Source organism: Salvelinus sp. IW2-2015, linkage group LG16, assembly GCF_002910315.2.
Source record: "Salvelinus sp. IW2-2015 linkage group LG16, ASM291031v2, whole genome shotgun sequence".
Lineage (NCBI taxonomy): Eukaryota > Metazoa > Chordata > Actinopteri > Salmoniformes > Salmonidae > Salvelinus > Salvelinus sp. IW2-2015.
In genome coordinates this window covers 39,016,438-39,031,095 of record NC_036856.1, presented here as the reverse complement: position 1 = coordinate 39,031,095, position 14,658 = coordinate 39,016,438, and the positions used below count along the sequence as shown (strand labels likewise).

Sequence of the window (14,658 nt, the reverse complement as noted above, 5' to 3'; positions counted from 1 at the left end):
ATATTCTCACGCGGCAGGTCCCCAAGCCGAAACATAATGTACCACAACCAACCAAGAAGGTGGCCTTCAACTCTAGATTAAATGTTGTGAAAGCCTTAAGGCAAAACTTCTCGATGGTGTTGTTGCCAACCTGCATTTTCTATCCTGTATTGACCTTTCCCGCCTACTCAGGAGGCACACAAATTATATTCAACTGACTGACATGAAATCCTGTTCAACTGACTGACATGAAACACCAGACACACAAATGTAATTCTTTATTCATAATAGATGTGTTATTACATCAACGTACATTCAACAACAAAAAGTGAAATGACAAAACGGTAAACAATACGACCCCTTGTGTTTCAGTACAGTGGATCACTCAGCACAAATTCACATCGGCAGACACTTTGCATGGAGAATAACAATAAGAGTCAGGAAGGTTATCCCATGGGACAAGAGAGCTGTTGAAAATAAAGTACTATATGTTTTCTCACAGTACTCTACTACATTGTGAGTCATCTGTAGAGGAACCATTTAGTGAGTCATCTGTAGAGGAACCATTTAATGTAAAAGTTTAATGATTGGTTTCCTTTCTTTGTCATCTTGCACCACACAGAAGTAGATACAGGCTATATACTGCAATATGTGGACACCCCTTCAAGTTKGTGGATTTGGCTATTTCAGCCACACCCGTTGCTGATCGGTGAATAGAATCGAGCACACAGCCATGCAATTTCCATAGACAAACATTGGCAGTAGAATGGCCTTACTGAAGAGCTCAGTGACTTTCAATGTGGCACCGTCATAGGATGCCACCTTTCCAACAAGTCAGTTCATCAAATGTCTGCCCTGCTAGAGCTGCCCCGGTCAAATGTAAGTGATGTTAATGTGAAGTGGAAACGTCTAGGAGCAACAACGGCTCAGCAACAAAGTTGTAGGCCACACAAGCTCACAGAACAGGACCGCCGAGTGCTGAAGCTCGTAAAAATAGTCTGTCCCGTTTGCAACACTCACTACCGAGTTCCAAACTGCCTCTGGAAGCAACGTCAGCACAATAACTGTTCGTAGGGAGCTTCGTTAAATGGGTTTCCATGGCAGAGCAGCCGCACACAAGCCTAAGATCACCATGCCCGAAGCAAAGGGTTGGCTGGAGTGGTATAAAGCTCGCCGCCATTGGACTCTGGAGCAGTGGGAACGCGTTCTCTGGAGTGATGAATCACGCTACACCATCTAGCAGTCCGACGGATGAATCTGGGTTTGGCGAATGCCAGGAGAACGTTACCTGCTCGACTGCATCGTGCCAACTGTAAAGTTTGGTAGAGGAGGAATAATGGTCCGTGCTAGGCCCCTTAGTTCCAGTGAAGGGAAATCTTAATGCTACATTAAACAATGACATTCTAGACAATTCTGTGCTTCCAACTTTGTGGCAACAGCTTGGGGAACGCCCTTTTATGTTTCAGCATGACACAAAGTGAGGTCCATACAGAAATGGTTTGTCGAGATCAGTGTGGAAGAACTTGACTGGCCTGCACAGAGCCCTGACCTCCACCCATCGAACAACTTTGGGATGAATTGGAATGCCGACTCCGAGCCAGGCCTAATTGCACAACATTAGTGCCCGACCTCACTAATGCTCGTGGCTGAATGGAAGCAAGTCCCCCCAGCAATGTTCCAACATCTAGTGGAAAGCCTTCCCAGAAGAGTGGAGGCTGTTATAGCAGCAAAGGGGGGACCAACTCCATATTAATGCACATGATTTTGGAATGAGATGTTCGATGAGAATGTGTCCACATACTTTTGGTCATGTAATACATATACAGTACCAGTCAAAAGTTGACACACCTACTCATTCAAGGGTTTTTCTTAATTTCTACATTGTAGAATAATAGTGAAAACATCAAATCTATGAAATAACACATATGCAGGTATATTTCACTGGTCATCCCCAAAGCCAACTCCTCTTTTGGCCACCTTTCCTTCCAGTTCTCTGCTGCCAATGACTAACGAATTGCAAAAAAAAWAAATAAGAAAATAAAATAAAATCGCTGAAGCTGGAGACATATCTCCCTCTCTAACTTTAAGCATCAGCTGTCAGAGCAGCTTACAGATCATTGCACCTGTACACAGCCCATCTGTAAATAGCCCACCGAACTACCTCATCCCCATATTGTCATTTACTTTTGATCATTTGCACCCCAGTATCTCTACTTGCACATCATCTTCTGCACATCTATCACTCCAGTGTTAATAAATACAATTTAGCATTTTGCCACTACGGCCTATTTATTGCCTTACCTCCCTAATCTTACCTCATCTGCACACACTGTATATATATTTTTCTATTGTGTTATTGACTGTACGTTTGATTATCCTATGTGTAACTGTGTTGTTGTTTGTGTCGCACTGCTTTGCTTTATCTTGGCCAGGTTGCAGGTGTAAATGAGAACTTGTTCTCAACTGGCCTACCTGGTTAAATAAAGGTGAAATAATAATAATAATTTTAAAAACCATCTCAATTGGGTTGAGGTCAGGTGATTGTGGAGGCCAGGTCATCTGATGCAGCACTCACTCTCCTTCTTGGTCAAATAGCCCTTACACAGCCTGGAGTTGTGTTTTGGGTCATTGTCCTGTTGAAAAACAAATGATAGTGGGACTAAGCGCAAACCAGATGGGATGGCGTATCGCTGCAAAATGCTGTGGTAGCCATGCTGGTTAKGTGTGACCTTGAATTCTAAATAAATCACAGACAGTGTCACCAGCAAAGCACCCCCAAACTATCACACCTCCTCCGCCATGCTTCACGGTGGGAACCACACATGCGGAGATCATCCGTTCATCTACTCTGCGTCTCACATGGACACGGCGGTTAGAACCAAAAATCTCAAACTTGGACTCAGACCAAAGGACAGATTTCCACCGGTCTAATGTCCATTGCTCATGTTTCTTGGCCCAAGCAAGTCTCTTCTTATTSATGTCCTTTAGGGGTGGTTTCTTTGAAGTAATTTGACCATGAAGGCCTGATTCATGCAGTCTTCTCTGAACAGTTGATGTTGAGATGTCTGTTACTTGAACTCTGCTGGTAACTGGTAACTCAAATGAACTTATCCTCTGCAGCAGAGGTAACTCTAGGTCTTCCTTTCCTGTGGCGGTCCTCATGAGAGCCAGTTTCATCATAGCGCTTGATGGTTTTTGCGACTGCATTTGTAGAAACTTTCAAAGTTCTTGACATTTTCCAGATTGACTGACCTTCATGTCTTAAAYTAATGATGGACTGTTGTTTCCCTTTGCTGATGAGCTGTTCTTGCCATAATATGGAATTTTACCCAATAGGGKCATCTTCTGTYTACCACCCCTACCTTGTAACAACACAACTGATTGGCTCAAARGCATTAAGAAAAAAATCCCARATACTAAATTTGAACAAGGCACACTTGTTAATTGAAATGCATTCCAGGTGACTACCTCATGAAGCTGGTTGAGAGAATGCCAAGATGCAAAGCGGTCATCAAGGCCAAGAGTAGCTACTTTGATTCTCAAAAATTAAATATATTTTTATTTGTTTCACACCGCTTTGGTTACTTCATGATTCCATGTGTGTTATGTCATAGTTATGATGTCTTCACTATTATTCTACATTATAGAAAATAGTAAAAATAAGGAAAAACACCTGAATGAGTAGGGGTGTCCAAACTTTTTACTGGTCCTGTGTGTGTACACACACACAAACACACACACACACACACACACACGTTCAAAAGTTTGGGGTCACTTAGAAATGTCCTTGTTTTTTTTAAAGAAAACGTAAAAAAAATATATAAAAAAAACTGTCCATTAAAATAGCATCAAATTTATCAGAAATACAGTGTAAACATTGTTAATATTGTAAATGACTATTGTAGCTGGAAACGGCAGATTTTTATGGAATATCTACATAGGCGTACAGAGGCCCATTATCAGCAATCATCACTCCTGTGTCCCAATGGCACGCTGTGTTAGCTAATCCAAGTTTATCATTTTTAAAAGGCTAATTGATCATTAGAAAACTCTTTTGCAATTATGTTAGCACAGCTGAAAACTGTTGTCCTGATTTAAAGAAGCAATAAACTGGCCTTCTTMAAGACTAGTTGAGTATCTGGAGCATCAGCATTTGTGGGTTCAATTACAGGCTCAAAATGGCCAGAAACAAAGAACTTTCTTCTGAAACTTYTCAGTCTATTCTTGTTCTGCGAAATGAAAGCCATTCTATGTGAGAAACCGCCAAGAAACTGAAGATCTCGTACAACGCTGTGTACTACTCCCTTCACAGAACAGCACAAACTGGCTCTAGCCAGAATAGAAAGAGGAGTGGGAAGCTCCGGTGCACAATTGAGCAAGAGAACAAGTACCTTAGAGTGTCTAATTGGAGAAACAGACGCCTCACAAGTCCTCAACTGGCAGCTTCATTAAATAGTACTCGCAAAACACCAGTCTCAACGTCAACAGTGAAGAGGCGACTCCCGGATGCTGGCCTTCTAGGCAGAGTTGTAAAGATAAAGACATATCTCAGACTGGCCAATAAATAAAAAAAAGATTAAGATGGGCCAAAGAACACAGATACTGAACAGAGGAAGTCTTCCTAGAAGGCCAAACCTGTCAGGTGGGTGGATTGTCTTCGCAGATGAGAAATGCTCACTAACAGGGATGTAAACAAATTTGTGCACAACATTTGAGAGAAATAAGCTTTTTGTGCATATGGAACATTTCTGGGATGTTTTATTTCAGCTCATAAAACCAACACTTAACATGTTGKGTTTATATTTTTTGTTCAGTAATATATATAAATATACAGTTTATGACTATTTTTTTATCCTACAGGAGGTGGTCGTTGCCATAGCAACCTTGAGTTAGTTCCTGAGTTCACTGGCGCATGTAGAGAGTGATGAGGCCTGCATGGTGGAGCTGTTGCCACAGTGTCATCTCCATCCTCATGTCATGGTTGATGAAGAAACCCACTGGGTGATATTGGCGGTCGAAGTAGTGGTCAGAGTATTTCACATAGTCTGGAGTCATGAAGCCGTACGCGCTCACCTGTTTTCAAACACGACAGACAGACAGACAGAGACAGACAGAGACAGACAGAGAGAAACGGGCGGGGGGTGGCAGAGGTCAGTTGCTGCAGTCACAGCCTTTTGTTGTCAAGTGTTCTATGCCTCAAGAACAATGATTACCATATGGGCCTTTGCTTTAGGCAGTGATCTGAGGAGAATGTAGTATTTCTGTTTTACAAGGCTTTTGAAGACTATCAGGGTCAGAGTAAATGCTGTCCAACTGGAAGGCCAGTGCAGTCGTGTCCAGAGAGTTATTGTTTAATGGCTAGTCCCTGGTGGGTCGTACCGTACCTGGTCACAGGTGTGTATCGCAGCCAGCAGCATCACAGCACCTGTTGATGGACGGTACATGTCCTTGTATTTGGTCTGCATGGCATGGGCCCGGAGGAACCTACGACATAAAATACAAAAGAGCATTTAACAATACAGCTGGTCCACACATTTACTTCAAAACAAAACCATTAAAATGGTGTCCAAGAGGATTATCTTCAGGGACAATGAATTTGATCCTTTCCTAAAATGCCCTTGCTGGAGAAAAGGTTGTGGACAGACCGGACCTGGCTGCCACCTTTTCCTTTTTGAGAGGAGAGCTAACCCCACACCACACAGGCCTTATTAGTATGCACCCGAACAGAGTCATGGTATAATAATTACCTTTAAGTGTTAGATGGAGTTCTGGTGACARCACCAGGCGCTAAATGAGTTAATAGACCAATAAGAGAGATCCAAACCTCTCTGCCAATAACAGCTAGTCTTCCGTTTTCCCCCTCCCCACTCAGACCACTCSCKGAGAGTCTTAGCAAAATCCTCGCTTGAGAAATTGTTCTTTGCTAAGAAGCTATTTTTGTTTTCAATGGAGATAAAAATGGGCACTGCCACTCAACCAGGGTTGGGATCAGTTACAATACAATTTTTTTTTTAATCACAGAAGTGCACGCACATGTGTCATATATTATTGGAACCTCAACCTCTTCCTCATCAGATGACCTCTAGGAAGAGTTCTCGATCATAAAGTGGCTCCCAAAACAGTTGGACTTCAAAAAGGGGTTTATTTAATACCTTTGTCCAGGTGTGTGTGTGTGTGTGTGTGAATATATAAAAATCAGAGCTCAGCTGTGATTCGGATTAGCCACAACAACTCTCCTAAAGACTGTGCTTTGTACTAAGATAACTCACTTCTCCCCCCTTTTTTTTTACACACCTGTTTCTGATGTAGCGTATGAAATCTGGATGGTACATTTTCAACTTTTCTACAGTCACATTTCCTCCAAAGTATGTGGGAGGTCTAAAAAAAGAAAAAGAAAAACAGAAAACAGTATAGAACACACATTAGTAAATAAAGAAGGAATACTTGGGGACATTGAGGGTATTCAATTACAATGGAAATCCYCATAGATGCTGTGTGGGGGAATGAAATCAAAACCTCCTCCATGGATATGAAGCCATCCGGTATCTTACGTTTTGCTCCTCTCTGGTCCTCTTTCTACTGGAGTGTGTGTGGCAGCTGCTTTCATCAGKAGATAATCCCTGTCATGGTCTGGCAGGAAGACATAGCGTGTCTCCTACAGGATAAAGACAGAAAACGAGGGGAATACATGATCAGACTATATTTTTTTATTTTTTTAAACTGTTAAGAGTTTGTCTGTAAATGAATTAAAGAACGGAGGATGAAGTTTATTCCCAGTGAGTAAATGTGATCGTAAACCACCATCATCATCATCATCATTATCATGGAAGTGTTCACCTCAGAGAGCGGTGGTCCTCTGTAGCCCACTCCGGCATAGCTCCTCATGGAGTTACGGAGTGTGTTGGTGGAGAACGTGTAGAGGGACGTTCTGGAGCCCACATCCTGCTCAAAGCCTTCAATGACAGCTCCGTTGGTCCTGGAGTCACAACAGAAGCATGGAACAGAACTTTGTCAACAACCAATTTTTAAAAATTTAAATTGCTGGTTCGAATATCAGAGCCGACAAGGTGGAGAAAAATAATCTGCCACTGTGCCTTTGAGTAAGGCACTTAACCCAAATTGCTTCAGGGGTGCTGGACAATGGTGACCCTGGCCATGACCTCACATCCTGCGGGTATCTCAGGGGGAGCTGGGATATGGTGACCCTGGCCGTGACCTCACACCCTACTGGTGTCTCAGGGGGAGCTGGGATATGGTGACCCTGGCCGTGACCTCACACCCTGCGGGTGTCTCAGGGGGAGCTGGGATATGCAAAGAAAATACATTTCTATTACATAGTGCCTTGTGACAGAGCTCTTAAAAGAAAAGGGCGGACAAAAAAAGCGAGAATGGACTCTACCTACGTGTCTTTAGCCTCCTGTTTTACCAAACTACATGTCAATATAAGCACCTCCCAAATGATTATCTTTATACATGAACACTGTCAATGATGAATAATTACAACACAGGACACACAGAAAGGAACACGGTGAACGACAAGCATGAAGGAACATGAACACTGTCAATGACCCCACACTCAGGTAACCACAGAAACCAGATGCATGCTTCATTCAACAGACTCTTGAGGAGCCCTTGAATTGGCTCTCCTGAATGACAAAATGAAACACAGGAGAAAGGCCAACTGTATTAACATAATACACATTCCAAGGAACATCTTCCACTTAAGGAAGGGCCAACCGCCCACGCAGGCTATTGATGAAGTCAAGACTAAACAAGGTCAAAGACAGCGTCTCACCTGAATACGTAGTCATGCTGGTCGATATCCCGGCCTTTCTTTGAATCCTTCAGGATCCCTCCYTTGCCCACGACAGCACAGCGGACACACCGTGAGCCGTTGCTACGACGATCCCAGTCATCAAACATGTGCCAGTTGGCTGACGTGTTGAGAACAGATAGGGTCGACACCAGAGCTGCAACAACAAATGCATTCCAATGTAATAAAATAACTTGTGAAGACAGCCAACCAACAGATGATTTCTGCCAGAAATCCTCTGCCTCGTGCACATTTCCAATGGACGACTGCCACACTCAACTGTCAGTGTCTCGTCTCACTAGCTGGGAGGTGTGGGTAAAGTCCACGGGGTAAAAACAGTGGAATGATTCTATCCTTTACTCTTGTAGATGTGAGCTGATAAGAGATTCCCCATGCATCTGTGAAAAAGTGCAGGTGTACTCCATCGACTGACCATAAAGGGTTGTGTGTCGCACCTCTGAAGCCATATAACATCTCTGAAGCCATATAACATCTTTACTGAGATGACCATGGATGATAGGGCACTGGAGTTAGACAGTGGCAGTCAATGATGTGGAACTAAATTGTTTGTCGTCGGCACGTGAACATGATTTGTCAGCTAATTTCAAACAATATTTGGTATGAAGTAACGCATTGAAACGTTCACGTCAAAAGTACTTACTGTTAAAGTCGACGTTTGCCCAGCCATGAGTCCCTGGGTACCGTCTGAGGCGCTGGTACTGTTCTGGAGTGGCATGCTTGGCCCACTGGAGCACAGGGATCCTGCCCAGATACCTTACCCCAAAGTCTGTCTGGGGCACCCTGCTACGAATACTGTCTGGACAGTCCTGGATGGAGTAACATTCAGAAAAGTCAACCTCATTTACTATATTTCAATACAATTTCAGAACTCTAAAATACGATTTGGAGAACAGTGAAAACAAGTAAAAATGACCCCAGCCATTATCACCTTGGCTGCTGTAGCTTCATTCACCTCAGTCCATCTACAAACACATAGCCTATTAGCTATTAGCCGCTACACATTAACCCACATTAACTCAGCACTGGGTAGACCATGTGATGACGCTACAACATTCTATGGCGATAACACAAAAGAACAGATTCTGGGAAACCTGTGATAGGACTTCATATCCTGTCATCGTAACGGTACATGGGAAAAAAACACCAGCACACCTAATGTCCCTATAGAACAATAAGTGACTCAACATCAGCATTATTAAAACTGAACAAATGGTGTAATTTTACCATGCAGACCTGCAGTTACATAAAGGTCATTGTAAAGTGGGTGATTCAAGCACTGGATGCTGATTGGCTGACAGCCGTATACCACGGGTATGATTTWAAAAAATGTACTGCTCTAATTACATTGGTAACCAGCTTATAATAGCAATAAGTCACCTCGGGGGGTTTGTGGCATATTGCCAATATACAATGGCTAAGGGCTGTGTCCAGGCACTCTGCGTTGCGCCTAAGAACCTCCCTTATCCCTTGGGCTTTACTGCTTAAATTATATATAACTGGGCTGATTTCCACACAACATAATATGGACATGGCTTAAGAAGTATTTTATTTTTTTATTTAAAAAAGGTTCTGAACCTCGGTGTCCCCTCATAGCTACGGTCTTGTATCAAACGAGGCCATTTATGTCTTCATCGTCAGGGTAACCACTAACTGTTCGAGGAACACTGAATCATAGAAAGTCAACGATGGAGATAAGCAGACAAAGGGTTTGATGGGAGTTGTGCATACCACTTGACTGAACAAAAAAGTAGAGATAAAGAGATTGGAGATTGCTTGGAACCGTATGGTATTCCTTTACCACCCACATGTCTGGATCAAATAGGCCTAAACACATATGCTTCACATCTTATCTGTCTTATGAAAGATATCAAGACGAAACAGTCCACATGAGTGAGAAACCACCACATGGAGCGGAGAGTTCTCTGTTGTGGTCGACCGTATTTAGTCTATATTATAGGAGAAATAGGAAGCGGACTTCGTTTAAACTGAAGTGACTGTTTTGCAAATGAACCTCAGCAATTGTTCATATGAAATGTGCAAGTGTTCTTTCCTTGTCTTGGTTGACCATGTGATGATGCTAGAACAGTCTTCTATTGTGATGACACAAGGAAGGTAGAACAAGAGAACACAGTCTGGGAAACATGTAATATATTTGCGCCCAAAGAAAACACCAGCCTGTTTTCCCTGGCAATCATTCAACTAGACATCCCACACACACCAGCCAACGTCATTACAGAACATGAAGTCCTTAACATCTGCGTGATTAAAACTGAACTAGTGGTGTAATTTTATCATGCTGACCTGCAGTTAAATAAAAAGGTAATTATAGAACACTGGGCTTATTTACACATAATGTAATATGGAGATTGCTTAAGATGGCCCAGAGCTTATCAAATTGCTGTATGAAATACACTTTGAAGACCTTTTGGGTTGTGTTATCTGGTGGTTAACTAGAGTATCACCCATGTCATCTGACTGAGAGTTAACAGATATCCACTGTCCTTATTTTATAGCAAAGTGGGACATTATTTTAAGTGCTTCCATGCTTCATGTGTCTGAAAGTACAATCAGTCAGCATTGACTGCAAGGAGACCACAGGCCTTCTAAGGTCTCTGAAGTAGACAGCGATCACACAAACAGATCAAGTAGCAGGAACAGCTCAGAAAAAGGAACTTCAACTCACTGTTTGAGGTGGGGCATCTTCACTGTAGTAGCTGTCGCCAATGAAGGGTGGCTCTGTTGGTTTGGCGGACTTAAGGAGAGTAGCTTTAAGATCAGAGCCCTTGGTAGTCCTGGCTCTAGGTTCTGTTGACGGTCTGATTCTGGCAGGGGATGTGGACTGCACCTTTAAACTTAAAGGTGTTGGTGGTGTGATCCTGGTGTGCTGCTCATCACTACTATCTAACAGCGTATTGCCAACAAGAGGGTCATGTAACCTGGCAAGAGACAAAACACACACCTTATAGCTGAAACTGGTGTCACCTTAACTGTCCTGGGTAATGTCAAATGTTGTTGTCTTCAGTTCAGGGTCATAATATCCTGCTTCCCAATTGTGGAAAAACTCACATCTTCCTCTAACACAAACAAAAGTTCCTCAGTAACAGCTGAAATATGTTGATTCTGTATCTGACTCGGCAGAAACAGCACACGCTCTGTCAACTGTGGTCATGTGACCCAAATTGAGCAGAGAAGCTGAACCTAAAATGGCTTTCTAAACATTATCTAGGGTTGAGCCTAGTCATTATAAAGTGTTGTCAGATTTCACCACTATTGAAATTTGTTTTACACAAACCTACAACTTTTCTTCCAGGCTAATTTGTGATCGAGTCTGGATTATGGCTGACTTCAACTGGTCGATAGGCTTTGGTCGACCAATATTTTTGGTTGTTGTCGGGGACAGCCCTAGTCTTGATTTATTCTGAGTAAAACAGTACGGAGAAGTGGTATGCTATTCAATGTGTCAACGGTAGAGCTGCATCGTGTTTGGTAGGTGAAAGACAACAATCGTCTGTCTCATAACCGGACCTGTATCCTCCACATTGATGTTGGCCAAGTGCACTTATATTAAATAAAAAATAAGGCCTGATTGTGTCCGGATGTATTTTCAGTACAACAAAATGCCAAAGATCTCTACAGAGTAATATTGTCCCAATGCATTGAGTCATATCTGGACCTGTATCCTCCAGTCATTTAATGAAAGACAAAGGTCATCAACCCAAAATGGGATTAGGGCGTAACCGATACCTGTGATGATCTGAGATTATAAAAAGTGATTGTCACCACCAGGAAATAGAACTGAAGGACTGATGCATCATGGACTATCCATTCTCTCATAAGAGGCTCTCGAGCAGACAAAAGAAAAACCGATGGATGAGGGCAAAATATTCCCCCCTTTTCCACAGAAATGCTCATGTTTTTGTCATGCAATAGCAGAATTCCCCTTCTCCATAAACTGTTCATTCATCATTCCCCCGGTCTGTCTAAATACAGTGATCTCCATTTGTGTTAATAGATGGTGACTCCAACGCAAAAATGCATTTGGAGAGACAGTTTGGAACAAAAAGGAGTGGCAGAACAGGCCGATTTCGACTAACTGGCATTCAGATAAAAGCACTGTTTAGGTGAAACCCAAGGGCTACGGCAGGCAGGCAGGCAGGCAGGCAGGCAGGCAGGCAGGCAGGCAGGCAGGCAATCAAAATGACAGACCTGCTGAACCTTGACCCACTCAAACGTATGATTTAGTCTCCAAATTAGACCTCTCGCAGCGAGAGAAAGACAGCCGTTTCCACTACTCTGACATTACTACCAGGCTGACATTTCACATGAACCCCATTCTGTTGTTCTCCATTTGTTTTCATGTTAGCCCAGCTGCTTCCTGTGTGTGGCTACATTGTGGTTTTCACAATGATATGACTTGCAGGAAGACAGTAAGTGTTTGATAAAAAATCCCATGGTTTAAGTCTCCATGATCTCAGGCAGGTGAACCATGTCCCTCTGTACGGCTAGTCATTTGGCAAACTGAGCGTCCAGGAGGATTTTCAATAAATAAAAAAGTAGAAAAAAATAGACGTTGCATACAGTTCATACATTAATTCCACTAGGTCAGCTTTTTAATCAATTAAAATCCCTCCGAATCTTCGCTTTTGAATTACACAATACACTAATCATTTAACATTCCCAGGCAGTAGCTAGGTTTCCATCCAATTGGCGACTGATTTTTATCTAATTATTATTATTTATTTAACTAGGCAGGCCAATTAAGAACAAATTCTTATTTACAATGACAGCCTACTGGGGAACAGTGGGTTAACTGCCTTGTTCAGGGGCAAAACAACAGATTTTTACCTTGTCAGCTCGGGGATTTGATCTAGCAACCTTTCGGTTACTGGCCCAACGCTCTAACCATTAGTCTACCTGCCACCCCATATTCAAGCGAATATTCTATAAAAAAATCTAAAGTTCAATGTGTTTCCATGGCATTTCAACTCTGCCAATAGTTGTCACAAAAACTGTTGGGTTAAATAGCAAATGTGCCTACTCTGGTCTTGACAAGTGTGCTTTGGTCAACAGCTGGCAGGTAGGCTGTGCGAGTAGGCTGTGCGAGTAGGCTGTGTGGGGTATTTGTATTTATTATGGATCCCCATTAGCTGCTGCCAAAGCAGCAGCTACTCTTCTTGGGGTCCAGCAAAAATAAGGCAGTTTATACAATTTTAAAACATTACAATACATTCACAACAAACACACCATGTGCACTCAGGCCTCTAGTCTACATGAGATTATTATGGATAAGTGCGAGACTATTTAAAAATGTGTCAAACGGCAGTCAAGCATTGATCATCATGTCACCAGAAAAAGGCCTTTGATATTAATTGGAAAAGGAGCATCGAGATCGAGTACTTTCACCACCCTGTGAAGCTCATCATAAACTATTGAATCTGTAGCCTACTAAACTGCATGGCTTCCCCAGGTTTACTTCCATATGATGGTTCTTATATTAATATTTGCATATAAAAAGGTGTTTCTGCCGCCATTTCTCACATAATAATTTTTTTTACAGACAAAAAAAAGATCCCACCATGTCAAACGAACAAATGATTTGTCGGCATTTACAAAATTATACCGAAACTTTGCCGTTTCCGTCACAGCTGTCGTGATATTATTTATACGGTTTAACTTTATTCACATAAACTGTGAATGGAAACATTGTTAGAAGTGTTACGTTTTCCACCAGGAGTTTTAGATTGTTGCATCATTGTTTGTTTACCTGTTGGGTTCCTGTGTGTACCAGATGCCAGGGAATTGGGCCAGGTTCAGGTTGTCCATGCGCCAGGTGATCTCAAGGTTCAGACAGATGATGTAGATGACTGGCAGGAAGCTGACACACAGGAAGCACAGCCCTAGCCTCCTCTGGAGCCCCATGCCCATCATCGTGGCCCTGAGCCTGAGCAGCCGGCTGTGTGTGTGCCCTATACCCTCCATGGAGGAGGAATGTGGGGAGTCACCGATGTCCTGAGTTCGGGTTTTCAGGGGAGCAACGAGGAAAGAGACAAGGGCTGAGTTGACTGTAAAATGAGTCCACAGAGGTGCACACTACTCTGGGGACTCTCTTACCACAGTCTGGAGAGAGAGAGAGAGAGAGAGGAGAAACAGGGGAGACGGACAGAGATAAAATGGAGAGAGCAAACTTTACCTCACCATGTCAACAGAGCTGCTCCCAATAATCCCTTTTTAATTAAACCTCTGACCACAAAATACAGGATTTCTGTATTCTTTCAGATCCCTCTATTTTAGGGGCAGATGGGTATTTACTTTGGACTGTTTATTGCCACTGATGGCTCATGGTACAGGAACTCCCTCTGACCAGGTGAAGCCTTCATCCTTCCAGAACAACACAGTGATGGCAGAGTAACTGTCAAATGTACCATCTCTGACAACCCTGCTCAACCCTACGAACCCTGCTCAACCCTACGAACCCTGCTCAACCTGTTTAACCCTGCTCAACCCTACGAACCCTGCTCAACCTGTTTAACCCTGCTCAACCCACCGGCCGGCTACCACCGATTACTCAACCAGCTGCCACCTTAGAGGGCTGCTGCCACTCATGTACATAGAACATGAGAATACGGTCACTTTAATAATAGAACATCTTCACTTTAATAATATTTACTTTACTGCTTTACTCATCTCATTATGTATATACTGTATTCTACTGTATTCTAGTTCAGTGCCACTCTGACATTGCTTGTCCTATTATTTATAATATTCCATTATTTAACTTTGTAGAGATTCTTGTACACTGTTAGATATACTGTACTGTTGGAGCTAGGAACACAAGCATTTCGCTA

General features: G+C 42.7%; 1 protein-coding gene across 2 annotated transcripts in view; it reads right to left on the bottom strand.

Annotated features, from left to right (window-relative positions):
* Positions 1 to 242: 242 nt before the first annotated feature.
* LOC111975296 (alpha-N-acetylgalactosaminide alpha-2,6-sialyltransferase 2) overlaps positions 243 to 14,658 on the bottom strand; it is an 18,053-nt gene continuing 3,637 nt past the window's right edge. The window contains exons 2-10 of one of the 2 annotated variants that reach the window (XM_024003497.2): positions 13,578 to 13,930; positions 10,497 to 10,749; positions 8,454 to 8,619; positions 7,775 to 7,949; positions 6,817 to 6,955; positions 6,531 to 6,634; positions 6,274 to 6,357; positions 5,364 to 5,463; positions 243 to 5,052 (exon numbers count right to left, since the gene is read on the bottom strand). In XM_024003497.2, the coding sequence (XP_023859265.1) occupies positions 4,882 to 5,052; positions 5,364 to 5,463; positions 6,274 to 6,357; positions 6,531 to 6,634; positions 6,817 to 6,955; positions 7,775 to 7,949; positions 8,454 to 8,619; positions 10,497 to 10,749; positions 13,578 to 13,792 (1,407 nt within the window). In that variant the 5' untranslated portion in view covers positions 13,793 to 13,930 and the 3' untranslated portion in view covers positions 243 to 4,881. The remainder of the gene's footprint in view (positions 5,053 to 5,363; positions 5,464 to 6,273; positions 6,358 to 6,530; positions 6,635 to 6,816; positions 6,956 to 7,774; positions 7,950 to 8,453; positions 8,620 to 10,496; positions 10,750 to 13,577; positions 13,931 to 14,658) is intronic. The other variant, XM_024003498.2, reaches the window with a different exon arrangement.